Source organism: Micromys minutus (assembly GCF_963924665.1).
Source record: "Micromys minutus genome assembly, chromosome: 27".
Classification (NCBI taxonomy): domain Eukaryota; kingdom Metazoa; phylum Chordata; class Mammalia; order Rodentia; family Muridae; genus Micromys; species Micromys minutus.
The window spans coordinates 26,788,705-26,814,965 of NC_137962.1; the positions used below are offsets into that span (position 1 = coordinate 26,788,705).

The 26,261-nt window shown below is 43.3% G+C and overlaps 1 protein-coding gene across 2 annotated transcripts in view; it reads left to right on the forward strand.

Annotated features, from left to right (window-relative positions):
• The window catches only part of GXYLT1 (glucoside xylosyltransferase 1), a 33,723-nt gene extending 15,052 nt beyond the window's left edge, over nt 1-18,671 (forward strand). For both annotated transcript variants that reach the window (XM_080938876.1, XM_080938877.1), the window contains 5 exons: nt 2,064-2,189; nt 6,490-6,741; nt 10,737-10,860; nt 11,182-11,354; nt 13,589-18,671. In XM_080938876.1, coding sequence (XP_080795002.1) covers nt 2,064-2,189; nt 6,490-6,741; nt 10,737-10,860; nt 11,182-11,354; nt 13,589-13,750 — 837 coding nt within the window. In that variant the 3' untranslated portion in view covers nt 13,751-18,671. The remainder of the gene's footprint in view (nt 1-2,063; nt 2,190-6,489; nt 6,742-10,736; nt 10,861-11,181; nt 11,355-13,588) is intronic.
• Nucleotides 18,672-26,261: the final 7,590 nt, after the last annotated feature.

Below are 26,261 nucleotides of genomic sequence, written 5' to 3' on the forward strand. Positions count from 1 at the left end.
ACTGAGAAGTGAAGATAGAAGTAGGCAGAGATTGCCGAGACCTGTTGTCATCTGTAAAGAGCGGGCCCTGTTCTGTTCTGCTTGTAGCCAGGCCTTTTCATGATAAGACTCATGATTTAAGGCAGAGCCGTTCAGGCTCCAACCATCACAGCCACATTGTATGCAGTCTGAGGAGACAGTGAAGAAGGACATGCTTCTTTCCTGCCGGCACCTTGCATAGGGTGACAGTGTTCCACTTTTAATATGAGCTTAGTCATGGGTCCTAGCAGCTGCCAGAGTAGACAGACTGTTCACTTAGGGCAGCCTTGTCGCCTCCTCAGCAGCAGTTGCCCAAACAGGGATTAGGGACCATCAGCAGGGACAGCTGTACACAAAGGAAGACGACTTTGTGTTCTGGGCTGGGAGGTGATGCCACCTCACCCTCCCATCTCTGCTAAACCTGGCTTTTAAGCCGCTAGGGATTTTTGTATCTGATTGAACGACTTATGGAGAGTCTCTGCTTTCCCATTCATTTCCATGTTGAAAGAAGAATAGCGTTTGTAGTTTAACTCTGAGAGGTAGAGAAGGTTTACTTACACTTTTAAGGGTTTGAGTCATCTCTGTTTCTATGCATACTTTATCATCCTTTTCTCTTAATCTGGGTTGTTTCTTAAAGTATAATTTATTTTTCTTTGTGTTTTGTTGTTGTTTTGAAACAGGGTCTCAACTGTGTTACCCAAGTTAGCCTTGACCTCCCGTTGACCCTCCTGCCCCGGTGCCCTGAGTGCTGAGATTGCACAGGACTGAGTTCCAGGCACAGCTCTATGTTGTATTTTTAGCTGAAATGTTTGGCTTTGACTTTGATGTAAGAATATCAGATATTTGATAGACCAAATTGCAAAACATTCTAATATTAAATGAAAAATGTCAAAGATTTCACTTTGAAGTTAGTATTACAAAGATCTTTAAGTGATTTGTAAATTGAAAGGGAAAATGAAATTGCTATTCTTTTAGAATAATTAACAGGGGCACCAAGCAGGGTGTCACAGCAAAAGCATTCTTGAACTCTGTGGGAAGAGAGCCTGACCACAGTCTAACTGAAGAGACCCTTAATGAGCCTGCTGTCACCATCCCCACCTTCCCTGCTCATTCTGTTTGCTCTTCGGGTAATGTGAACTAGAAATTCTAAAGCTAGCCCTGGTGGCAAGTGCTCTCATCCCATTTCTTCACAGCATGCAAGAGCCTCAGTTCGAGGCTGGTCTCTGAAGGGTCTATTCCTCAGTTTACACAGCTGCAGTAGCATAAGCCCTTTGGGAAGTAACAATGCTAGATTATGTTTAACAGAGTCTAGACCAGGGCAGTGTTTAGAAGTGAGTTTGGAACACTACAGAGTAGTATTCACTATAGATTTTCTTTTAAATGTATTTTGGGTCCTTAATGGTTTTTAAAAATTGGCATTGGATATGTAGCATAGTGTTTTAGGAATACCAGTATACATTTAACTTTGCATAAGTGGACTCAACTGCGCTATATTAGTCTGACTCTTAATGTAAACATTTTTATTATATATACTGTGGTAATGAGTTAATTTTTCTGAATTTTAATTTGTTCAGGATTGACAAAATTCATATGGGTGAAGTTAAGGGAGATCAAATTTGGGCTGTTGTGCTTAGCAAGAGGCACTTGTGTGTGCTCAGCCTTTGTTTTAACTCACTGCTTTTGGACAGGCTGACTACTGAGCAAGCACAGTTGTTTCCCTGTCTTCTACCCAGCAGTGTGCTGGGGTCTGAACTCAGACTCTCATTTTAGCTTTCTGGACTGATCGGTCGTACATTGACTTAAAAAAAAATCCACTGTCCTTAGCTCTTGATGGAAAAGTGTTTGTAGTGTATCATTATGATTCTTAGATTTGAAATAAAAATGAAGTAATTGAAGATGATCTTAACTGTACGACATAAATGTGGCTTTAAGTTTTGGCAGTTTTGTTTTGTAGCTATTGGTTTATGATGTTACAGAGAAGGTTGAGAGTAAAACAAGTCTAAATTGGCTTATGTTTTTAACATTAATTCTTTTTTTGTTTTTAGCTTGACAGCTGGTCATTTCTACAGAGATTTAACTATAGCCTGTACCCCATCACCTTCCCAAGCCACAGTGCCGTGGAGTGGAAGAAGCTCTTTAAGCCCTGTGCTTCCCAGAGGCTGTTCTTGCCAGTGAGTTGTTTTCCTTCCCGGAGTTTCTGTTTACTTTTCTTTTTTAACTCTGAAAGTTAACACAGAACATGTGTTAGTAGGATTTCTGTTGCTGTAAAGAGACACCATTAGCATAGCAATTCTTACAGTGGTAAACATGTCACTGGGGCTGGCTTATGGGTTAGAGGCTTAGTAGATTGTCATCATGGTGGGAAGTGTGGCAGCACACAGGCCAACATGGTGCTGGATAGTTGGATGAGAACTCTGTGTCTAGACCCATATGCAGCAGGAAGAAAAAGCCACTGGGCTTATTTTGAGCACTAGAAACCTTAAAGGTACCCCCATGGACACACCTATTCCAATAAGGCCATACCTCCTAGTAGTATCACTCCCTAGTGACCAAGCATTCAAGTCTCTGAGCCTATGGGAGCTGCTCCTATGATAACCACCACAGAAGACTGTGAATAATTACAGACAAGCCCCATTAAGTAAACAGAGATACTTGTCAAACATGAGAAAAATTTCATAGACTATGTCAGAGTGATAATAAAGACAATAAAAACTGAAAAGTCTAGGGCTTTGGATTAGTGTAGTGATGTAGCTGGTCCTCAACACTGAGAAACGTGAGCTGCTTTAACCAAGGGAAAGAATAGTGGTCAGGTCTCAGTAGCAAGGGTCTGCAGGCCCTTGGCTGCACACACAGCCAGGGAAGTCAGACCACTGCTCTCTTAGGGTTTGTATTCCTGCACAAACATCATGACCAAGAAGCAAGGTGGGAAGGAAGAGGTTTATTCAGCTTACACTTCCACATGCTGTTCATCACCAAAGGAAGTCAGTATTGGAACTGAAGCAGGTCAGGAAGCAGGAGCTGATGCAGAGGCCATGGAGGGATGTTACTTACTGGCTTGCTTCCCCTGGCTTGCTCAGCCTGCTTTCTTATAGAACCCAGGATCACCAGCCCAGGGATGGTAATACTCACAATGGGCTGGGCCCTCCCCTTTGATCACTAGTTGAGAAAAAGCCTTACAGCTGGATCTCATGGAGGCATTTCCTCAACTGAGGCTTCTTTCTCTGTGATGACTCCAGCTTGTGTCAAGTTGACACAAACCAGCCAGTACAGCGGCATCTGTGATGGCATTTCTGTTGAAGTCACCTTCCCTTTCCTAAGTAATACCTGAATCAGCTGTACAGCTGTAGGGCAGGAGAGAGCAAAGAGGAGCATTTGTTTACTAGAGCTCTTTTTTTAAAAAAAGATTTATTTATTTTATGTATATGAGCACACTCTGTCATCAGACACACCAGAAGGGTGCATCATCCCATTACAGATGGTTGTGAGCCACCATGTGGGTGCTGGGAATTGAACTTAGGACCTCTGGAAGAGCAGCCAGTGCTCTTAACCGCTGAGCCATTGCTTCAGCCCACTAGAGCGCCTTAGTGATGATTTTGGTAACAAACCCCAATTTAAAGATAATGTAAGTTTGAGTTTATTTGACTTAAAATTTAAAATCCACAGTTATGTTTCTGAGTCCCGGCATTTAAATTTCTTGTGGTATATCAATTTAAAAGTGTATCGGCAATGCAGATTCTCAAGGTAGAAGTGTGCTAAGTGTGGTGGTGCACACCTTTAATCCCAGCACAGAGGCAGACAGGAGCTTTGCCAGTTTAAGGCTAGCCTGGTCTACACAGAGAGATACCAAACAGCCAGACCCACATAACAGAGAGACCTTGTTTCAAAAACCAAACAAAACAAAGGCCATAAGTTTCTGGAAAATATATGAATTATAGGGAAGAATCTTCAGTTGCTGCATAAGTGGGTCCAAGCACCTGAGTAAATTAATATTATAGTTTACCATACCCAAGTATATCAATTACATTTAAGTTTAAGTTGCGATTATTTTTGTTATCTGAGTATCTGTTTAACATGTATTGTTTTTAAATTATGTGTACACATGTATGTGAATGCATGTAACATGGGTGCCTTTGGAGCCCAGGGAGGACATTGGATTCCCTGGAGCTGGAGTTAGTGTGAGTTGCCAGACGTGAATGCATGGGAGCTAGATGCTGGGTCCTCTGGGAGAGCAGGAAGCACTCGTAACCACTGAGCCATCTCTCCAGCCCTGTTGTTTGAGTTTTCTGTTTGTTTTCAGATAGGAGGGGTCTTCTCTAGCTTAGGCTGGCCTCGGGTGATCCTGCCTCTACCTCCTGTGTGCAGGGCCACAAGGCCAGCTTTCTCATTATGATTCTAATGGTCAAGTTGGTTTCACAGTGATCTTGGAGGCTATGCTTAAAAGTTTTGAATCCTAGGATTTTTTTAAAATTTTCCTTCTAATGTTAAAACACACATGAGGACTTTATAAGCTTTTAATATGAACCTTATTATTTTTTTAGGCAGGGTCATTGTCTTAGCTGATCTGGAGTACAGTCTGTTGACCTGGCTCGTCTAGAACTCAGAGAGCCACTTGACCCTGTCTCCTTATGAGTCTTACTTGAATCACTGCAGTGTCACAGCTATTAGTATGTTCTCAGTCAGCGAGAGTGCTGGTTACATAGCAGTGCACTGGAAAGCTGGAGGCTTCGTGTTTTCATAGCCTGTTCTGATGGAGGGGATGATCATTGAACAGGTAGTCACAGATATGTTACCAACAGTAACACGTGATGAAAGGAAAGCATGACGTCGTGGATTTCTCTGCTACTTGTACTTAATAGTTTAATTGCTGAAGGTTTGAAGGGAGTTTCCTGGATCATTTGTGTGCTGCGGTGCTAAAGTCTCACACGGAGTTTAAGCACTAACATACTTAAACCGTTAGCTGTCCTTGAACTTTACTGTTACTTTATCTTTCCAATGAGACTTGAGTATTGATACTTTTCTCCCCTTCGATAAGCCCTTGCTGAGCTTCCCTTTCTTTGACGTAAAGATGCACCCATGTGCCTTGTGCCTATACCGTCTGTGTCTCTGTGAGATTGTGTATGTTGGTGTTGGACTTGGGACATAAATATATACATAAATAAATCAAAACATGATTTATTTATTTAGTAGTGCTGGGGAACAACCCATCTACCGCTGAGCTGTACTTGGAGCCTTCTTGTTACTCTTCAGACAGTTTTCCCAAACTACCCTAGCTGGCCTTGAATTCAATATCCTTTTACATCAGCCTTCTGAATAAATGGAGTTATAAGGCCCATCCTACCAGGCCTGGTTTTAAGCATGGAGCTATACATAGTGTCTTCATGGTCTTCTAATAACGTTAATCTATGGTGTGTTATGGCCGAGAAGCAGAATATTGATAGAGAAAGAAATCTTGGGCTAGGTGTAATCTTGATCCTCAGTTCTGTGATTAGGTCCTCCTTGGGAGGCTGAGGAAGGAAGAGCCCCGGAAGTTCAAGTCCAGCCTGGGCTATATATTGAGATACCAGGTGCATTAGTCTGACTTTTGTACAGGAACATAACTGATAGAATGAGTCTATATGCATTAGAAGGGTATTTATTAGAATGCATACAGCCTATGATCTGTCTAGTCCCACAGTGGCTGCCTCCTCAGCAAGAGTAAACACAAGCAGGCAAAACCCAAAAGCTTCATTTTATATCCTTTTAGGTAGGCTTCCATCAGAAGGTGTAGCTTCCACTTAAGGTGAGTCTTTCAGCCTCAGCTAATCCAGTGAAGACTCCCCTCCCAATTGTGCCCAACTCCCTGTATTTTAGTTGATTCTAGATGCAGTCAAGTTGACAACTGAGATTAGCCTTCATACAGGACTCCCTAAGACTCTTCAGGAGACTCTTAAAAAGCAAAACAAAAAAAAAAAAAAAAAAATTCTCACCCCCTTTCTGTCAGTGGGAAGGCACAGCCTGGCCTACCTCTTCTTAACTGTGGTCTCTGAGTTAGGGAGCCTTCGGCATTCAGACTCAGCTGTCACCATCAGGGAGTTCCCATTTCTGCTCCTAGGCTAGTCTGTAGCGGCCTGAGAGAGGAATGGGGTCTCAGCATAGCTGCTCAGCGAGGCAGTGGCTCAGCGTTGTTGCAGGAATGCTGACAGTTGCAGAGTAGCCGAAAGCGGAGCAAATCTCACTCGTTTTGTTCATCCTGACCTGGCTGTTTTTTAATTCTCACTGAAGTATTGAAGTTTTTATTAGGGCTTCTTTTTCTAGTTTTCCTAAAAGTTGATGAAAAATAAATAGCAAAAGTATTTATGTATTTTTCAGAAATGACAAATTTCTGAAAAATTACCTTAAAAGATTTTAAATTGGCGTATCACTTAAGTGTAATTTGTTACTCTCCTTTTATTAAATATATTTGTAACTAATTATTCAAATCTCTCCTCATAGTTAATACTGAAAGAAGTTGACTCACTGTTGTATGTCGACACTGATATCCTGTTTTTACGACCTGTTGATGATATCTGGTCATTACTGAAGAAATTTAATTCCACACAAATTGCTGCAATGGCCCCAGAACATGAGGAGCCCAGAATTGGATGGTATAACCGCTTTGCCCGGCACCCATACTACGGGAGGACAGGTGTGAACTCTGGGGTGATGCTGATGAACATGACCCGGATGAGGAGAAAGTACTTCAAGGTAGGAGTGCTCAGAGCAGGTGCTTCTCTGAGCTGTCCTTTCTCCTGAACGCTTTTGAGGTTCTTAAAACCTAGATTATACCAGGACTGCAGAGGTGTTCAGTGCTTAAGAACTTTGACACTGGACAGGTTTTAGCTTCTGCCTCAGGCAGCTCCCTCCTGGGGGGGTCTGACGTCCTCTTCTGGCTTCTGCAGGCACAAGCACACATACAAATCAAAATGAAGCAGTTCTTTAAAAACACATAGCTATGGGGCTGGAGAGATGGCTCAGTCACTATAAATAAATATATATATATATATGTGTGTGTGTGTGTGTGTGTGTGTGTGTGTGTGTGTGTGTGTGCGCACACACACACACACACACACACACACACATACTCACATACTTACTGTTCTCACAGAGGACCAAAATTCAGTCTCCAGCATCCACGGGAGGTAGCTGACAACTATAACTCCAATTCCAGGGGATCTTATGCCTTTTCTGGTCTCTAAGAGTGCCAGGGACTCACATGGTAAATACACTTACTTGTAAGCAAAACAAAAGAAAAATAAGTATGTCCTGTGTGTGTACGCGTGTGTATCTTGAGATGAGGTGGTGCACATCTTTAATCCCAGTACTGAGGAAGGAGGGGCAGGATCCCTTTACCAGCCAGAGCTACAAAGGTGAGATATTATCTCATCGCCCCTCCCCCATTTTGTGTGTGTGTGTGTGTGTGTGTGTGTGTGTGTGTGTGTGTGTGTGTATACACTAAATTATTTCTAAGTTTTCTACGTAGGATAATTGGGAAAAAGTGTGTTCATAGTGTTCTGTAGTGGTCAATTCAAGTAGATCATATCAGATGGTATGTCTCACAGTGAAGTAAAATACACACCAAGTAGCCACCGCCATCTCTAGACTGTCATCATTTTATAGCATAGAGAACGTGAATCTAAAGTGACACCCTGCAGCCTGTCAGTCTGCCTCTAACTTAGTCTCCGTTCAGAGTTCAGTGAATGGGGTGAATTTTGACAATCCCAGGGTTTTCTTTATCTGTACAATGGGAGGGTGCTGTAATAAGCCTGTGCTTAGGCCTCTCTATGAGGGCTTGGTGGCTTAAACAGTTGCTGATAACCTCTTGCAGAAGACCTGAGTTTGGCTCCCAGCACTCACATTTGGAGGCTCACAACTGCCTGGGAACTCCAGTCCCAGGGCATTCTCTGCCCGGCCTTGGCCTCCACAGGTAACTGCATGAGCATATACGCATAATACACAATTTAGCCAAGCAAACAGACAACCCTACAAAGTCCAGTTTACAGCATGACACTTCATATTCAAGTTTTTAAATAAATATTAGGTGAAGTTAAGTAAAAACATGGACTTCTGAAAAAAATGAAAAACAGGCTTTCCCTCAAGTGCGTATTTCTTTATTTCTAGCTAGGGATGATTAAACTCAGGGGAATTAAGATCTGTCTGTATTTTGTATTTGTATTTGTTTTCCGAATACTTTTCAGTGAGTTCTGGCAGATCAGAACTTATGCTGTTTTGTCCCTTCTGTACATCTGTTTAAATCTTCATGTCTTCATATCATGTAGAGAGGTCTTCTTTGTTTTTCCCCTGTGGCTGTTTGTTTGAGCTCCTGGCTATTCTGAACTTTCGTGTACACTGCAGAGACCTGCCCGCCTCTGCCCGCCTCTTCTGAGGTGGAAGCTGCGTCTGTGCCCGTGTTGTTTTCTGTATGGGAATTGTCGCTTGTAGTTGTCACCATGTATGTCAGTGATGTTATTACAGGCTTCGATAGAGGAACACAATGGATAGAATGGGGTTTTCACTAAATATATAATACATGTAGAACTTATTATATATATACAAGAATTATCAGTGACTTAAAGGATATTCTTCTGATAATCCAACAATGACTATCTACTAACAGAAAGTCTAAGAGTTGTATAGTCTACTGGGAAGATCTGTTAGCTGGTCCTCAGGTTGGAATCCTCAAGAGGTAGGCTGTAGTGCCTGTGAAGGATGGATTTGCCATCAAGAGTGAGGACAAGCAGGGAGAGGACAAAGCTCCCTTCTTCCATGTGCTTTATATCGGCTGCCAGCAGATGGTGTGAACCAGATATAAACTGTATAGTCTTCCCACTTCAAATGGGTTAATTAAGAGAACTCCCTCACAGGTGTTCTTTGCTTGGGTGTCAGTTAATTTCAGGTGATGTGAAGTTGACACTCGGAGTAGCTACCACACTTGACATCAGCTCCTGCTGGACAGTGGACACTTTGTTTCACTTCCTCTTACATTCTGGGTGGTTACGTTTTAAGGTAAAGCTTTCCTGTGTGACAGTTCCTCTGCTTGCTAGACTGTTTGGTGGTGTCATGCCAGAAGATGGTGCTGTAAGATTATCTGCTGAGAACTGTTTGACTTCTCACTGCCTGCATTTTGAACTTCCTAGAGTTACAAATTTGGTATTGCAAAAGAAAATGGAAACCATTTAGCACTTTGATTTTAAAACTAGACAATATAGCTGAAATTTATTACTGCTCTTAAAAGTTCTCTCCCTGCTTCCTGAGACGTTCTGCCTCACCTTTTTCCTTTTTCTTTCTGTTTTTAAGCCAGATGGCAATGTGACTGTGTGAAGGTGTCATTCTTTAGCTTGCAGAGATGGCTCTGCAACATTGACTGATTTTAAATACTTTTTCTCATGTATCTTTTTCTTCCTAGTTTTTCTGTCTCCCCTGTTCAATAACTTTGGGCACAGATTATAGATTTTTAGATCTTTAGCCATTTGGCTCTTAGCCACTTTCCAGATTGTTCCTTACAGATCCATGAATGTGGCCTCATGGTTATCATCACATGAAAACCTAAAGAGAACTGTTTATAATAAAAGCCATGGTTGTTTGTTTTGTGGCTGATACCCTGTTCTTGCTCCTATGACTGCAGTTCCAATCTGCTACATTATAGTAGCATTAAAAAGTTAAAACAGTAAGAATTCTGCGTTGTTGTTTGTATCTCTTACTGCTTGATAAGCAGGAGCCTCTGTTTAAGCTGCTAGTATACAGGCAGGCAGGTCTCTGCGGTGTACACGAAAGTTCAGAATAGCCAGGAGCTCAAACAAACAGCCACAGGGGTTGTATTAGAGTTGGGGTTGAACTGGTAAGAAGTACTCAGAACAACGTCTGGCATGTGATTTTTTTTTTCCCGTCAAGACCACTGTTCTTTTGGATGTTTAAAGAAAATTATTGGAAATTAATAAATACATATAATTAAAGTTTTAACGCTAATAAACAGTATGCTTCCCTAACATCTGAGAGGCAGAGAGAAGAACCCTTAGGCCATAAGTTTGAAGCCAGCCTGGGTTACATAAAACTGTGTATAAAAAAGAAAAAAGAAAAGCAAGAGGCTTGACAAAAATGTAGAGGATGAGAAATAATAAAATGATGAATTTTATGCACTAATGGTACTGTACTCCCCCTCAGTCTGAGAGCAGTACATTACAGGGGTCTCGGTGATGCCTTAGTGAAAGGTTGGTTGCTCGGTGATTGTTCCTGGGTCAGTGTCGACAAATACTGCTACCCCAATAGGGCACCAGGGACATCTGCAGCCTTACCAAGCCATGAACTTTGAAGATGGCTGTGGCAGTACACTTTGTAATCTTGGCTTCTCAGAGATAGACACAAGGTGACTATGAGTTCGAGGATAGCCCTAGAATACCTGCAAAACCTTGTCTCAAGAAACAAAGCAAAAAACCACTTTTCACAGTCCTTACCTTAGCAGGTGAGCTGCCATGCTGCTCTGTGGGTCTTTTGCCTGTGTCATTAGCTTTATCTCTGTCTTACCATCAGTGTGGCCTTCCCTTAGACAGCAGCCTCCGCACATGCAGGTTGTTCAGGACACATGGTTGTGTAACTAAGCGTTTTCTGTCCTATTTGGGATTTGTAATGGTTCTCAGGGAAGAATGGGAGCTGCCATGCTGCCCCTGGGATGTGGATGCTAAGACTTTTCAATGCTTTATCAACAGAACGATATGACAACAGCGCGGCTACAGTGGGGAGACATACTTATGCCATTGCTTAAAAAGTACAAACTAAACATCACATGGGGTGACCAAGATCTGTTAAATATCATGTTTTATCACAATCCAGGTAATCATCTCAATTTCTTTACTTCTTTGTGTTTGTAAAACTAATTACAGATTAAAATCAGAAAGCAAGAAGTAATGGGCTTGGGGCTAGCTCAGTGGCAGAGTGCTTGCTTAGTGGATACAGTGTCTTCAGTTCAGTCCTTCCTACCACAGGAAACACACTGGCTCGATTTTTCTTATATTAATGGTTGTCAGTATTTCAGTAAGACTTGAGTGTTGATTTGGATGGGAGAAATGTAAATATCACCTATAGTTTCATAAGTTGATTCTGTAGAATCATTGTGCTTTATCACGTCCCGTGGTGGGCTTCTCTTCACTGCAGAAAGCCTTTTTGTCTTTCCGTGTCAATGGAATTACCGACCTGATCACTGTATCTATGGGAGCAACTGCCGAGAAGCAGAAGAGGAAGGAGTCTTCATTCTTCATGGAAACAGAGGGGTTTACCACGACGACAAGCAGCCAGCATTCAGAGCTGTGTATGAAGCGCTAAGAAATGTAAGGTTTGCTCCCCTGAGGTTCTCTTTCACTTAAAATTTACAGTATCGTGAGGAGTTTGGAAATATCCTTTATTGTAAAGTCACCACCCAGTTCCTTTGTTAAGTAAACATCAAAGCTTCCTGCTAGCTCACAGTTGTGTAGTTTCCTCCTATAGTTGTAATATCATGCCCACAGTTCACATCTGGGACCCACGTATAACTACTATAGACCTGGGGTACTTACCCTCCGTGATTAATATTTTCCTCAAGTTGTGTTGATGCTGAAGGTGTTTCTGATTTGGCTAGGAGCATGGATACACCATCCCTTTCAGATCCACTATCAATGTCTTAGGGCAGAGCTTTGGTTTCTTTTTCTCTTGTTTAAATACATACATGACTTACTAGAAGACGGTATCTTTGTCAGGCTTTTCTCAGCCTAGGTCACATAGTGCTTTGTCAGCACATATAGAACATATATAGTATATAACACATACAATATGATATATGTTATATGCACTTCATTGTATTCATCTCTCATAACCTCTCATGTCCACCTTCTGATCCTTTCCTCTACTCAGGTAGTCCCTCTCTCCTGCCCTCCCAGCCACCATTCCACCCTCTCTCCTCCTCTCCTTCCTTCCATTTTACCAGTGGGCACACTCCTGAAGAAAATGTAGAGCTATAGAAAAGAGTTTCTGTGTCTAGGAACCATTAATTGCCTCTGAACGCCTTAAGGAGGGGTGCCACCTCTTAAACCCCCCCCTCCATGTCACGGTGCTCAGTCTTGCCACAGGGACTCTGTGGCAGCCATGTCCTGGCTGGAGGACAGTGTTCCACAGTGGTCCAGATCTTCACATCCCCACGCCCTCCTTTTGTGAGCTAGCTCACTTAGTGGCGAGCCTTCTACAGCACTTATTCTCAGCATTTTAGCCATTTGTGAGTCTCTGATAATTGCTGCCCACTGTTTCTTCCCATCAGTCTGCATAGCATCTTGCAGCCATACTAAAGCAAGCTTGCAGGGAGGTAGCTTCTAGTTCAGTTCCACCTTCATTGGAACTTTGTTTTCTTCCTCTTGGTGTGCTGTGACCCTCAGGTACAATCTTCATTTTCTCCCAGATTTCTATATATTTTACATTATAGATAGAAGGTGGCCAAAAATATATTTTGAAATTATTAGGACCATCAGCATTTAGCTGATGTTTTCTGGCTTACTTACTTTCTAGACAGTCATGTGCTATAAGAGCCCTGTGAAGAGCCTGGTACTTGGAAGTTCTCATATGTACTTGGGTCCCTTTGTGCAGTATGGCAACAAACTCCCCATTACATTAGGAAATGCATGAGTTTGTCAGTTTATGTGTAGGGAGATTTGTTCTTTTGCTCAGTTTCAGAAATTTCAGTCCATAGTCACCTGATCCCATTGCCTGTAGTGAAACATTACATCATGGTGAGAGCAGGTGGCAGAGGAAGAAAGAGAAGGAATAGGACTAGTTACCGTCCCGTGTCCCTCTAAGGGGTTTTCCCAGTGATTAACTTCCTCTACTGGACCCCTCCTAAATATTCACCGCCTCCCAGTATTATGGGGGAGTGACCTAGGGTCCAGTCTAACATGGACCAACTGTAAGAAGTGTGAGAGTTCCTTAGGAAGTGACTCACTCCACTCTTCTTGCTCTGGCTGTCATGTTCACGGCTAAGTCAGCATCAGCAGTGTCACTGTGGGGTCAGGGGACAGAGTGCCATGCCATGGAGTACACAGGAAGACTGTCCCTTTTCTGTAAGTGAGTCTAGCTTTTACTAGTTTGTCCCCGATGCCTTTAACAAGATTTAGCCATTTCTCTGCATCCTTTGTTTGTTTGAGACAGAGTTCCTCTGTGTAGCCCTGGCTGTCCTGGAACTTCCTATGTAGACCAGGCTGGCCTTGGAATCACAGAGATCCTCCTGCCTCTGCTTCCTGAGTGTTGAGATTAAAGGTGTGCTCCACCACCCTCCAGAATTTCTCTGCATCTTTTCTGCTCTTGAATGTATTCTTCCCTTGGCCTGGAAGGTCCTTCGTTGCCTCTTTCTGAAGTCTCCCTGTCTGCAGATTTCCTGTCATCCCCTTCTCTAGTCGTGTCTAATTCACTGATAAGACTGGTTAAGTGTGTACTTCATGTGAAATAGCAAATCCAAGTTGTTAATATTAAACTGAATGAAGAACTTATTTGGAAAATAATTAAACTTTTGTATGTATTGTTGTCTGTTATATTTCTTTTCTAGTGTTCTCTTGAGGATGATTCCGTTCGTTCCTTACTAAAACCTTTAGAACTGGAATTACAGAAGACAGCTCACACGTACTGTGGAAAAACTTACAAAATATTTATCAAGCAGTTGGCGAAAAGCATAAGAAACCGTTATGACATCCCACCAAAGGAAAGGTGATTCTTCGCGACTGCAGTGAACGGAAGAAACAGTAACACTCAGGAGGTGTGAAGGAACAGTGTTGGGAAAGGGTTTAGGGAGGTGTTTCTGTGTCCAGAATAATCCTCTTCAACAGAGTTAAACGAGCAGTGTGTTCATGTCATGAAGAATAAGTTAAACTCTCGGGCTCCAGTAAGGAGACAGTTTGATCTCTGACTGTAACATTACTTGGTGTCATTCCAACATTAATGAAAACATTGGACCGTGTGGGCTGAGGAGCTGGGTTGGCTCTTAATCAAGTGAGGACTGGGAGGATGGATGGAGAAAATGTACCTCGGACATAGTGGAGACATTCAAGCTGTGAGTGTAGCAGTAATTTATGTCAGCACTAACCTCACTTTAAAGTGTGAGAAGAAGTTTACAGGAGCAGAAAGGTTCTGTTTTTTTAAGAAATGTGATGTAACCAATGTAACCATTGACAATCTATGTACCCGCATACATTTCATCTCTGCTCTACAATATTTGGTGACAATCATGTTTGAGATTATTTGTAGATTTTAAGTAAGCTGCACATTTAAAAATTAGCTATATGAGAAAGGAGAAAATAATGAAAACTTAAAAGGAGGCATTGTTTGTGTGTGAGTGTATGTGTGTGTGTTTGTGAGTGTGTGTTGACAAATGAAGTGTATTCATTTTGTATGTATTAAACTGTCTTGCCAAACCTAAGCTCTAAGATATTTGGGGACATTTTAAAAATCACTTTAAGTGAAAAATTTCAGCTTTACTGGGCATTCTGGAAGCAAAGTATCTTATGCTGAGAATAAAGAAAGAACCGAATCGCAACACTAACAGGACCAAATGCATACACCTGTGAGGTTAACAGTGGTCCATTCAGACTTTCTTCTACCTCAAGTGCATTTCCAGGATCCTTTTCAAGAGGCAAATGCAGAGCCTTACTTAGATTAGTTAGCTGTGGTGGATGGTTTGGAGGAAAGAGATTTTTATATCTAGCTGTAGAAAAAGTTGTTTTGATTTGCGTAAATGTGCATATTTCTTATTTTGAACACCACTGAAGACAGTTGCCTTTTTAAATCTGGAAGATGAGAAACATCACTCCTTGTCCATCTTGCCTTGATACCTAATGTATTCTGAGTGTTTCTTTCTACCGGGCACTCCTGAATCCTGGGCTGTGGTCTCTTTCTCTTGGACTTTTAGTGCTTAAATGGAGAAAGGGATTTAGTGAAGGAGCAATGCCAGTAGTGAAGAGCTCGTATCCTCTGTAGGAAGGCAAAAGAAGTGATCAGTGCAGCTGTTCAGCCAGAGACAGATTAAGAGAAGGTTTCAAATGCCATCAAAAGTATCTGCGCCCAGGAGAGGAATTGTTAACTAGCTCAGAACTCAGGTAGGTTGAGGGAGCAGCAGCCATGATTCCTTGGCAGAATGTCATCATAAAGTAAGATCCTGTGGACTGTGTTAGGTGGAAACCTGAAAACCTTATCCTTTGAAGTTTGGCTGATAATGTGAGGGAGCTTGCCAACAACAGATGTCCTACATATACTGCATCTAGGAAGGAGTCTTTAAGACACTTTTTAAATGAAGAGATTAAAAAATTACATCAAAGTACAAAAAGGCTATACCTCAATAGTAAGAGTGCTTGCTTTGTGTGCTCAAGGCCCAGCAGTACAGAAATAGAAGAAGATGAGAAGGAAGTAAGAGCATCGTGCAGTGGCTCCCACTGGTCATGTCTGTTACCGGTCAGGATCTTGCCACATTTACTTCATTTATTCCTTTCTTATATAAAAGTCTCAGGCATCGTTGTGTGTCCTGTCCCTGCAGTGACTGCTTCGGTACTTACAGGTAACAATAGCAACTACATCATCCCTAGCAACGGCAGCAGCTGGCCTTTCGTTCCATCTCATTACCAGTTTTTAGACCCATATCCATGGTTGTCTTAAATACACTTGGGAAACGATTTTGCTTTGAATGAGTCCCGCAGAAGGTTTTGATATCAGTTAGTTTAGGAAGTGCTAGAAATAAATTATGCTGTCTTTAAGGTTGAAGTTAGGATGTCACAGTTATTGGCACAGTTGCTAAATGATAAGTGCCATTTTTGGGCAGAGGAAGCAGTTGGGGTTATTGACAAGAGAGGGATTCATACAAGTAAGTGCCTTCAGATGCCATTTTCTCAGTAGCTGAAGACTCAACCCCATGTCCACTGTGATTGGTTTAGGCTGTTTAGAGAAAGGATTTTAAAATGCATCAAACCTCTAGAAAGTCTGGTTTAAGGAAGCACAGTTTTCCTCTATGAAGATGAGCTCACCAGCTATGCTCTGCTTGCCTTGGGCCCTGCTTCCTGGTGCTCTCATCCGCCTGTGTGGTACGGGTGTGATGACGAGGACAGGCACTGGCCTGGGTTCCCTTCTTCGTGGGCTTGGCAGGGGTGACTGGAGGAACATAGCTCAGCCTGCCTCCCGAGGCTGAGAGCTTTTGACTTAGTTCTCCAGTGTAGATTTGTTGATGGTATGTGGAAGGAACAGATTTTAAGGAAGGGAAAGTGGAGAAGAAAAGGATGAAGCAAACGAGGTCCGAGAGGGAGAAAGAGAAAGATGAAGTCAAAGAGGGAGAGAGAGAGTTAAAAAGTAAAGAGTGATGGAAGGCTGAGTGAGAGGAAGGATGAAGGAAGTGGGGAGATGGAGAGATGCACGTGGAGGAAACTGGAAACATGGGGTCCCCTTCCTAGGTCAGCGCTTGCCCTACACTGCCTGGAGCTCATGGCTGGGGACAGCAGAGCAGCCTTGTCTGAGTCACTGATACCAGGCATGTTTCTTGGTCACCTTGTTCACGGTCATTTAGTGGTAGTTGTCCTTTTTTTCCTTTCCCCTTGGGAACATGCATACATTCCAATTTAATTTCCTTTAGCTTCTCCAGGGGAAGTCTGTGTGAAGGGAACTACTCTGTGATGTCAAATCCCTCGTGGTAGCTTTTCTCTAGCACTGCTGAGAGACTAGTATGACCATTTTGTTGTTGTTCATTTGTTTTTAAGTATAATAGCCATTTCCAACTTTAATATAAAGTCTCCTCAGGGAGTACTGAAATATCATAAAATAGTCCTGTGCTTGTGGTGTTGCCTAGAATGGAGGCTAGGACCATGGTCCCATCTACTTATTCCTCAGTGGGGACACTTTGAACTGAACTGTCGAGAGCAGATTCAGGACAGGAGATGGTAGGAACAGAAAAGAATATTCACTGTCAGGACCGAGAGCTGACTCAGTGACTTATGAGCACTTTGGTCCCAGCACCCACATGGTGGTCCACAGCTACCTGTAACTCCAGTTCCAACGGATCCTATACACTCTTCTAACCTCTGGGTACCAGACCCACATGTGATGAACATACATGCACACAGGCAATACATACATATAACCTAAAAAAGTAAAAAAAATACTCATTGTTCTTCTCAGTCATAACGATAATAGCACAAACTCAGTCAGCCCCTTTGAGATGTTTTTAGAAAGACAGTTGAGCTGTCTTTTCCAGAATGTGTTTGGTTTTTTGGAATAGAGAAGAAAAATAGAGTGTGCAATATGTCAGGTGTGGGGCTAGTTTTTATTATCATTTCAAGTGTCTTAAATAACTGCCTTACTACATTGTTCATACTCAGTGGAGGTGGGCCGAGGTGACTGGCTTTGCAATAGTCATCTACATTGCCAAAGCAGCCCTTCTAAAGCCTGCCTAACGTGTTCTGATGTTCGTTGTTTTTATAATTCATTGGAGATAAGATTAAAAAACAGCCCTGAGTTATATATATTTAAGACAGATGTCTAAAAGCTGTCTTAAGGATCAAAACTGGTCATGGTGACACGTGACCTGTTACCCAGTACTTGGGATTGAGGTGCATGCAAGGCCAGTATGACCTTTGTTGAAATCTTGTCTCAAAAAGCTAAATAAAAAAACAAAAACAACCCCCCTCAAAAAAAAAAAAAACAATAAAGCCTCTAAAAATGTGTGTTAATGAAATATCTAGTACTTGGAGATACTGTGTCATTGCGTCTTGGCCTGGGCCATCTACAGTTGATGACATTCCAGTGTCACGGTTTCTTTTGAAGACTTGTCACCTCATCCCGGCTAATAATTACAAGTATCTTCGGGGATTTCCTTAGACTTTTCTATACATTTATGTTTCAAACAGGAGCTTTGTAGGGAATATCTCTCAATAATACTGTGAATACCAGATATTTTACTGTCAGACTTGGAACCTTTGACCTGTGTCGGTTACGTATGCAGTCAGACTAGAGCATATTTACACATAACAGCACACCATGACTGCTTCTTCCAAAAGTTCATTTGGAGATGGTGACAACCGATGTGCCATTTAAAAAGTAAATTGTTTCACTGTGGTGGTTCAGTAGGGACACTTCTATTTTAATTGTTACAAGAGGACTTTTTAAAAATAAAAAACTATAATAGCTATTTTCAACTTTTGTGTAAAATCTCTTCAGGGAATACCAAAATGTTATAAATTAGTCCATAGCTTGTGGTGGTGTTCTGGACTGTGCCTATTCAGACTTCAGCAGAACATGAGTTACCTTTGACCTGTGAGAGCCAGGTCAGAGGAACCTGCCGAGTGAGCTCTGTCCCCCACAGGTGTCTGTGGGATGGAAACGAGAGCCTGGTACAGGCAGCGCGTGTTCACTTCTGCCAGCATTTTGCTTGAGTCTGGGACCGTGCTGAGCCCAGTTGTCTGAGGCTGTGGGAAGGCATCGTGATGAACCTTGCTGTGTAGACATTACTGCCTTGAAACTGCTTTTACCTTAAAACATTTTGGTTTTACAATAATGTGAATATCTTTAAGTCACTTGTGTATCTTGAGAATTCTTAATGGGGAATATAAAAGTATAGATTTGGAATCTAGCTTACCAGTATTGGAAGATGCCCTGTTCTGTTCTGGAGGGTTCAGCTCAGGTGTTTCTTGAGAAACTGTATTGGTGTTACTAAACATGTACTCAATAAATGCTGGATTTCCTCATGTGTCTTAATTTTTTACCAGGCAAAACTCTTTTACAGGCTGAAAAGAGGGCTGAGCAGGTAAGGGTACTTGGTGCTCTTGCAGAGAACTTCCGTTGCATTCCCGAATCCGGATCCTAGCACGTAGGAGCTGCCAGGCTTGCTGATGCACACCTATAACCCTAGTGCTGCGGAGGTTACAGGTAGACCCTGGAGCTTGGGGGCAAGCTAGTTCAGCCATCGAACTCTGGGTTCAGAGAGACTGTCTTAAAAGCCTGGAAGTGGTGGCACACACCTTTAATTCTAAGACTTGGGAGACAGAGGTGAGTTAAATGCCAACCTGGTCTATGTAACTCCAAGCCTGCTAGGTCTGCACAAGGAGATTCTCATCCCAAACACTGTATCATCTTGTGTGTTTGTTGGTGGTGGTGGTGGTGTTGGTCTGCAAATGTGCACAGACACATATACCGTGGGTATACACACAGTATATATACCGCGGATATACACACAGTATAAAGAAAACTAGATGCTCAGTCTCCAGCACCAAAGGAGAAGGAAATGAAAGCAACAGTTTAACAATCTGTAGGCTGGTCCGCTTGGTAATGAAGTCTCTGAAGGGTGGTCCCAAACTGGCTAATTCAGCAGCTGAAAATGTCAGGCGCCCCAGCACCTTGTGTCCCTCGCCTCTTACCTTGTGAATTTGGCTTGTTCTCTGGGCTCCAGGTGACAGATGACAATTAGAGGGAGGTTTTACTTGGTCTGATAGTTATAACATTTAAAAAACAAAAAGCAAAAAACCCAAAACAACAACAAAAACATTTTTCAAAAGGAACGAAGCTGACCTGATTGGCTTAAGAGCATGGAGTTTTGCCCCTAGATTTAAAAATGGCTTCCCTTCAAAGAGGAATGACCACCATGAGTTCTGGGTGAAGTTGCTAGGGGACTAGGGTTTGGGAAGTAGCTGCTGGGTGGGCACACTGTCTTTTATTTGGCTGGTGAGTGTTTGCTCTGATTTTAAGGGAATGCTAAATGCCAAGCCTAGAGAAGAGTGCCTGTGGGCAGGGACTTTGTTTTAGCGAGTCTACTGCTGTCATGATTCAGGCTTTCAGCCTTGTGTGTTTTTATACAGCTGTTTGCTGGCACAGTGAGAGTAGCTCAGGGAGGTTTCTGTTAAGACTTTAAAAGTTCCTTAAGATCGGTAAGGGTCTCGAGAGATGACTGCGCTTCCAGACAACCTGGGTTTGATTCCCAGCACCTACTCGGTGGCTGTGATGTGTCATAAAAATAACCGTTTGCGACTATGGCTTCATGAGACCCGAACCTCTCTCTGTCCTTCACGGCTACTGCACTCACAGGCAACACATGCAGGCAGACTGACAAAACCTAAAAAGCAAATTAAGTGAAAATAAATTTGTGATGCAATCACATTTTAATTGCTTCATGAGCTATGAAATGCCTATTGAAATTTAAAAAAAGAATTAGTATTCTTCCCACCCTGTGGTCTCAGGGTTCCAACTCAGGCTGTTGGGTACAGTGGTAAGTGCCGTACCTGCTGAGCCATCTTACTGCCTTCAATTCAGTTGCTCAGGAATTAAGGCCAACAGTTTACAGCTGGGGCCTCATAAAACTAAAAAGCTCCATACAGCGAAGGAAACAAGCAAGTGAAGCAGCTCACAGAATGGGAGAGGGTATTTGCCAGATGTGTATTTGACACAGGATTAATATCCAAAGTATGTAAGGAAAGTAACAGAGTCAAGAAAACAAATGACCCAATTTAGGAATATGGGCTAGGGATCTAAACAATTCTAAGAAATAAAAATGACCTAGAAGTATCTCAAAGTATTCATCACCTTTAGCAATTAAGGAAATCCAAGTTTAAAAAACCGAGATTTGCCTCACCACAGTCAGAATGACTAATATTAGCAAAACAGTGGTCAATAAATGCTAGCAAGGCTGTGATGACGAAAACTTGGTCATTGTCAGAATACACGTGTGTGTAGCCAGTATAGAAATCAGTATGGAGAATCCTCAAAAGTTCAGAACTCAATAAATGACTATATGACCTGGCTGCCACACTCCTAAACACATGCCCCAAGGATTTGACATCATTCTCTAGATCCTTGCTCAGCCACACTCATTGCTGCACTATTCATAACAGCCAGGGAGTGGAAGCAGATACATAGATAATGGAAATGTTCTTGAACACAATGGAACACTTGAAATTTGTGGGTAAATGGCCAGAACTAGAAAAAAATCACATTGAGTCTGATAAAGACAAGCACCACGTGTTCTCTCATCCGAGGCTCCAAGCTTCAAATCTTCAAGTGTGAGGCGTTTTCTCAACTAGTGATCAAGCAGGGAGGGCCCAGCCCATTGTGGGTAGTGCCAACCTTGGGCTAGTAGACCTGGGTTCTATAATAAAACAAATCGAGCAAGCCAGGGGAAGCAAGCAAGCAAGTAACATCCCTCCACGGCCTCTGCATCAGCTCCTGCTTGAGTTCCAGTCCTGACTTCCTTTGGTGATAAATAGCAATGTGGAAGTGTAAGCTGAATAAATGCTTTCCTCTCCAACTTGCTTCATGGTTATGATGTTTTGTGCAGGAATAGAAACCCTGACTAAGATGTAGAAACAGGAGGCAGAAGGACATACTGGGAATGGCAGGGCTTTTCAAACATCAAAAGACTATCCACAGTGTCACACAAGGCCATACTTCCTAATCCTTCCCAAACAGTTCCACTAACCAGGAACCAAACATTAACTTGCACAAGCCCATGGGAGTCATTCAGACTACCACAGTAGCCAATAGAAAGTTTGTTCTAGGGCCTATGACCTTTGTAACTATGGGTTTTGACCAGGCTTATAGTATAAAGCAGGAATGCAGGCTATAAAGCAGACTCTTAATTCAACCAAGAGAGTAGCTGGCTACTCTCATGAAGTCTTCCCACTCTTGTGCCACTGGCACATCTTGCCTGATGGGTCAGTAGTAAAGTATGCAGGGTAGTGAAATGTAAAAAACAAAGTTGAAAATGTAAAGGAAAATGTAAAAATATAGTTTTTAGGGGCTCTGAGACTTTTCCAAAACACCCATTCTTGGGAAAGTCAGCAAGGACAGAATTTACTGCTTGACAGCCACAAGGTCTCATAGAAAAGCCCAAATATACATCATCAGCCTACACCCCTCAAAGTTTTTGAAAATGTATAAACAAGGTTCTAAAAATGTAAAAACAGTTTTAGTGGACAGGTCAGGCTGTGCTGACCAAGCTGAGTTAAGACAAAACACAGTGGAGAACTTCTGGTTGCCCCCGCTAGGTTGTGCTCCCACCACCACTGCTGATTCGTATTAAGCACGTGAAAGGACACATGATGGAGAATTCTTCGATATTGACATACATTTTGGTTCAACTTACATTTTGTTGCTGAGCTCTGTTTGTTGTGACTCCATAGAGAGAAACACACCAAAAAACAACTTCTGGTGGTGTTCTGGCAGCTTCTTGCTGCTGCTTCTGACTCTGGCCAGTTAGCAGAGGGGTGTCAGTGGATACAGACTCAGGTGGAACTTTGCTAAGGCTCAGGTGGTGAGGCAAAGACCCGTGGGAGGTCACGTGATATATGGAGGGCATATAAATAGGACCCAATGGACAGTGATGGCAGGCACTGGTTGTGCCCTCTCCACCGCTGCTGATTCGTATTTGCTATCCCGACACTACCGATCTGGGCAGCTGGTGTATCTGTGAAGTGTTTACATGTGGGTTGAGCTGCCGCTGCTGACCTGTGAACTGAACTGACGATTTCCTGACAGCGCAGATCGGACTTACTCCAAAGAATACTTTCTAAACCGGTCTACTTCCCCCATATCCTGATAACCTTTCTTTTCTACTACCTCTTGTGGGTGGTGGGCTAGAAGGGAGGTTAAAGCATTTAAGTACCCTTATTAAAAGTGGGTTGTGAAAAAAAAAATCAACGCCTACACTGTGCTCGTGCCTCAAGAGCCGTGAAGATGAAAGACCAAGGAAGGGTCGCAAAGCTAGCTTCGAGCAGCCTGTCACTGTTGAGTTCTATTTATATTCTCCAAACACTGAGCGTCTTCAAGTGGGTCTTTCCTCAGCAAAACACCATGGGAGTCTGCATCACAGGGTACCACGAGAAACTTCCACTTCAGTTTGGAAGTCACTGGGAAACATGAGAAGCTCCATTGTATCCGCCAGAGAGCAAGAGCTTGCAACCAGGTCTTGGGGTCCTTCCATCTGTGCCTTGCTGCCTCCTGGAAATGTGGCATTTGGAAGAGACTGACGCAGAAGTGTTGGGTGTGGAATGGGAAGCTAGGACAGGATGGAACCTGAAGGTCATCCTAGCTGATTGAAAATTCCTTCCTGGAGTCTGGGTGGAGGCTATATCCTAGGGTAGCAAGTTGGAGAGAGAGGTAAAGGAAAGACAGGGACAGATCTGTAGATCTGAAAACGCTGGACTTTATTAGCGTGATTTTTTTTTTAAGTATAAGTTTTTTGCTCCATTTTCTCATATTTAGAAGCAGTGTTGGATGGATCTGTCAATTTTCTTGATTATTTAGCACCAGTGGTGGGGGGTGTCCCCCTTATTTTTCAGTGCTTCTTGTGATGATCTGACGCAATGGAACAGTCACATGACAGACAGGAGGGTAGCCTACTGGGGTTGCCGAGTTGTGACCAGGATTCCAGGACTTGTAGTAAATTCTTATTTAAGTTCACTATATCCATCATGGGTGTCAGGAATCAAACCCAGGTCCTCTGCCAGAACAACAGGTACGTAACCTCTGAGCCATCTCTCTAGCCCATTGGAGGGGGCCATGGACTAGAGCAGAGCTGGTAGTGCTGCCCAATGGGTGTGAACCTTCAGTTCTATTAGCTGAGAGGAGCACTGGAGATTGTCAGCAAGATGGTGTGACTGTGTTTAACACAGCTACACTTAAGAATGGTTAAGATGGGGGCTGGAGAAATGGCTCAGTGGTTAAGAGCACTGACTGCTCTTCCAGAGGTCCTGAGTTCGAATGCCAGCAACCACATGGTGGCTCACAACCATCTGTAATGAGAACTGATGCCCTCTTCTGGTGTGTCTGAAGACAGCGACAGTGTAGTTATATATAATAAATAAATTAAAAAAGGAATGGTTAACATGGGGCCAGCCGCCCCAGGACACTGACACATGCCTGCCTCCCAGCCCTCAGAAGGCAGATCAGAAGGCAGAGCAGGGGATCATGGAGCCTGTATAGACCATACAGTGAGACCCCACCTCCAGAAAGACCAACAGAACAGCAAAAGGAGACCATAAGAAAAGAAGGAGATGATCACATTTGCGTTTGCTGTGCTTTGCTAAAGCTTCCCACTCCAGAATCCAGTTGGAGGAAGGGGGTCCTTCTGCCACAGTGTCATCATGACACTTTAAAAACAAAGTGCCATCACACCAGCTTAGGTGAAAGTCTCCAAGAGAGTGGGCACGGACCAAACACCGTGGTTCTGAGAGCGCTTCCTTCTGTCTGTGTGGAGCAGACTTGGCCAGGTAGCAGAAATGGCCTTGGGGAAGCTTGGACGCCTGAGGTAGTGTGACCCTGGTTATGGATTTCTATCTTCACTTCTTTCTGTCCCCAGATTCAGGACACAATAATGGGGCACCGATTGTTCATTCTAAGCCCAGGGTAGACCCCCCACAATGTAAACGAGGAGTAAACTCTGTTTTGGAATTTGTCACGAGGACAGATGCAGGGACATTGGCACCTCTAGGGGGTGGGGGGCTGGCAAGGATCTTTCCGGAGTACCCTTCCCTAGATAAGCACTGCCTAATTAAGAATAATTGAATTGTGGCTCCTGCTCGGGAAGCTGGTATCATTTGTCTTGTTGATAGTAACTCCAGAACCCACAGTCCAATTAATTAACTGGCAGTTATCAAAAGAGGAAAATCAGTCTGTGAGAAGAGCCCTTGGAGCTGATACCATCTCCAGGAGACACCCTGCTGCTGTGTGATACACTTTTGAGCAAGCAACTGACCCACACTGACCCCCCTGTGTCCAATGTATTGGCCTCAATCCTGTTTTGATCATGTAGGAGCAAAAGAGACACCCTACCCCGCTCCTATATGACCCAGCACATCCCATATGACAACTGGAGGAAGCCAAACGTAACAAGGTCACTTGGACTGGGGTCGCCCTTCTAGCAGTAAACCTCAAACTGTTTTCTGCAGACCATTTTCCCGCCTTCTACCTGCCATACTGTGGGGGTGTGCTGTAGTCCTTGTGAACATCCCCACCTTCAAGAGGAAGCCGCTGCTTTCCTTTCTGGGCAGGTGAACATCAGCCTGGTAATCTAGGTTCATTCACAGCTTTTGTTGTTGTTTAAGCCCTTCTGTGTGTTTGGTTAGCTGGTTCTTCTGATGTTAAGATACTCTTGGGAAGGAATATTTCTTTTCTAAATGCTTCTCTCTTCGAGCCTCACTCACGTTGACCATCATTTCAAAAGCAACTGGGAAAAGCACTACTGTTTTCTGGTCGCCTCTGTGATGTGGTCCGGCTTCCTTTGGCCGATAGGTCACAGCCTCTGAAGAGACTTTGACTCTTACAAGCAGGTGCCCTTTGTTCCTTTACGGTGGCCAGGAATGCTGTGATGCGGGGTGGTCATCTCCGTACCTTCATTACCCTATCCCTTCCACCTTCAGAGCTCACTGTCTGTCCATCGTCTACTTGTGTCTGTCTGTCCAGGCACAATGAATGCAGGTCTTGTGTTGTCTAGGAAGCAGCTTCCAGCAGCTCAGGGCTTACCTGGTTCATGTCATGGTCTGTGGTGTGTCGTGCATGACATGGTCACCTGGGATTCCTCAAACCCCGGAAGTAGCTTGTATGACTTCAGACAAACAGAGTTGGTTGTCTGTTGCGAACCTAGGAATCAACCTGGCAGTTGAAGCCGGGGTGTGGTGTAGTTCTGATGTGCACAAGTGCACAGCTGCACTAGAGATACAGTGTACGCTGAAGACACAAGGTTGTTTCTTTTGTTGTTGCTGCTTTGCTTTGTTTTTGTTTATGCTTGTTTGCTTGTTCTGAGGCAGGATTTTTCAATGTAGCCCTGGCTGTACTGGAACTCACTCTGCAGACCAGGCTGGCCTGGTTCTGTCTCCCAAGTGTCAGAATTAAAGGTGTGTGCCACCACTGCCTGGCATAAGCTGGTTTTTAATAATTCTATCCTAAATCCCATTTTCTGCCCCCCGCCCCCACGATACCCGGGGAGGTATTTTCCAAAATCTCAACCATTTTCTCTTACTAGTTCAGTCTAGAACGGTTCAAAGCTTTGGTCTCGGACTGGATGGAAATTCTTCCTCGGTGCTGGTGGGGCTCGCTTCTCTTCTGTCTTCTTCCTCAAACACAGGAAGGGATAAGAAAAGAGGACATGCACTCTGGTCCTCTCTGGGTGAGACTTCGGGTTTTGTTGGTGTTTGTGGTGAAGCTGACGCAGTCCTCCACCAGAGGGCACATGCTGCCTGGCTCTGCGATCCTTAGCACCAAGGTCC